This window comes from Pecten maximus, unplaced genomic scaffold (assembly GCF_902652985.1).
Source record: "Pecten maximus unplaced genomic scaffold, xPecMax1.1, whole genome shotgun sequence".
Taxonomy (NCBI): domain Eukaryota; kingdom Metazoa; phylum Mollusca; class Bivalvia; order Pectinida; family Pectinidae; genus Pecten; species Pecten maximus.
In genome coordinates this window covers 1-2,387 of record NW_022982881.1, presented here as the reverse complement: position 1 = coordinate 2,387, position 2,387 = coordinate 1, and the positions used below count along the sequence as shown (strand labels likewise).

General features: G+C 35.0%; 1 protein-coding gene across 1 annotated transcript; it reads left to right on the top strand.

The window, feature by feature from the left end:
• On the top strand, positions 1 to 2,374 carry LOC117321072. The gene is made up of 2 exons (XM_033875552.1): positions 1 to 460; positions 983 to 2,374. Exons 1-2 carry the CDS (start codon positions 73 to 75, stop codon positions 2,278 to 2,280), a joined length of 1,686 nt encoding a protein of 561 aa, XP_033731443.1. The 5' UTR covers positions 1 to 72; the 3' UTR covers positions 2,281 to 2,374.
• The last annotated feature ends 13 nt before the right edge of the window (positions 2,375 to 2,387 follow it).

Sequence of the window (2,387 nt, the reverse complement as noted above, 5' to 3'; positions counted from 1 at the left end):
CAAACGAGAGTCTGGTCAGATTGCTATTTGAATTTTGTGACCGGTAGAGGGCGCTGAAAAATGTAAACAAATATGGCAACTCCAGTAAAAGAAACTGACAGAATTCGCTTTCCAGACAGTGACAGGTGTGTTTCTTGTTGTTTAGAAAACAAACAAAGGTACTACATAATCCGAAAAGATAAGAACAAGGGTCCTGCTTTTGAAATTGTATGTTACTGTTACAAGAACAATCTCTGTATCGAAGAAAATGTTGGGACATATGTGTGTTCGCCTTGTTATAAACTGCTGCTACGAATAAAAGACATGGACTGCAGACGGTCACAATTATATGACAAAGTTATGATGTCGTCACAAACATTTATTAAAGTCATATCTGTGAAAAAACGAAGTATGGCCATAGGAACACCTGGAACACCAAGACAATCTAAGTTTCCTGACAAGAGAGCTACTCCAGATCAAGGTATTTTCAGCATTTAATTTTTATTCAATATTATCATGCATGTAACAATCGGAACATATTCAGAAGAACCATTCTACCTTATATCCAGATTGTGTTTGATGTAAACGCATAATCTAAATAAATGATTGATAACTGAAACAACTACTTAAATTACGTCACAAATGTCTGCATCATAACTTGTTTATTAGGATTAATCTATAGCGTAAAGGCCAGATGATAAAGGCATGGAAATCTTTTTTTTCTGCCTGACTTAGATATGAACACGTAAATATAGCATTTGTTAGTTATATTACAATAATATCAAAGTCATAAAATATGATATGATGAGTGTTAACTCAGTAACATTATATGCTCAAAAGTTAATAATTAGTAATATAAAACTTGACATTATATATGTTTACAGTAGACAGGTGGTAGCTAGAGGTGATTATAATCTAGGAAAGGATATATATCTTCATGCACTTACACTGGCAGATATCTGTTACATATATATTATTTTCGATATTCAATTATGTTTTTCAGGATCCCTAGAAAAGCAGTCTAGACAACAAACAGTAATTAGAAAGCCATCAACAAGATCATTGTTTTTAACTCCATCAAAAAAAGCCTCGAGCTCATTCACAGAGGATCTCGCTGTTCCATTTTCACCTGGGCCTCAAAGTAGTAACCAACAAAAGAGAATCAAATCTTCATCACTTTCGGTTAAGAAAACCCTGAAACATACAGTGTCATTTCGATCTTCAAAACTCTGTGAACAGATGCTTCCAATTGTAAAATCATTAGCAAATGGAAGCTTCAAAAAGGCTTTATCATTACTTGTAAATTCTTCAGACCATGCAACCAAAGAAAATGCAAAGAAGGCAGTTAAGAAGTTAATTGAACAGGAATGCTGTGTCTTTTCAAAACAAACAAATGAATTTGAAGTACATTTACAGAAACGGGAAACTAGAGATTTGGAAAACTTCAACATGAAAGAAATTCAAAAGGATTTTGAAAGTCATGCACCCATGTTATGGGCATGTGCAACCCAAGCAGCAACCTCTGGTTATAGCAAGACATTCGATCAGGTTAAGGTTTGTGCAGCTTTGTGTGTTCTTTTGCAGGGACGTTCAAAAATGCTTAACTCTCTTCAACATGTTGTTGCCATAACAATGTACAACAACCAATTACAGAAAGATGGCTTTTCGGTGCTTGCAAAGCTGGGTTTTTCTGTAACCCATACAACCTTGAATGAAAAGTTGAACACAGCGAAAAAACTAAATGAGCAAGTAATGAAAACCTATCAGAGGAGGTTAGCAGACACTATTGCTGCTAAAAGTATTGTGGATAGGGTGAGCACTGAACACTCTTATGCAGGAGGATTAGATCAACCCTCAGTCATAGATGAACATTCCTATTCAACCATCTACCATTCAGAATTTCAACAACATGGTGAACCCCTAGGCTACAGATTTAACCTCGACAACCTGGACTTTCATATAAAAGTCAGGGAAATGACACAGGAACATCAAAATGTGTCGAGGCATTTTACTCAAATCATGTCTGTTGTAGATAGAGTGAGCTGTGAGGGTTTCACAGATGAGCCTGTCGGAAATTTGATGGAGGTTGAAAACAGCGAATTTCTTCCTACTGCTGAGGACAATTACACTCTTAGAAAAGACATGATACAGGTTGTATCCAACATTCTGATCGAACATCTGTCATCCTTCAAAATCTTTGAAAATATTTGTCCTAAACAATTCCAACATGCTTATTCAGCAGAAATGTCGAAGAAATCTATTGTGGTATATTATATATGTCACATTCAGAGTTGTTGTTAAAAGTTCATGTTTTTTTTTCTTCATTTTGGAAGATTTGAATTTAATTGGATGCAATACTTTGATTTGATGCTTTGATATCTTGAGTTTTTCATGCAATATATCTTTCA

Coding starts and splice junctions, on each gene's coding strand:
- LOC117321072 (XM_033875552.1), top strand. CDS start 73: ATGGCAACTCCAGTAAAAGAAACTGACAGAATTCGCTTTCCAGACAGT. Junction 461..982: donor GAGAGCTACTCCAGATCAAG/GTATTTTCAGCA, acceptor TATGTTTTTCAG/GATCCCTAGAAAAGCAGTCT.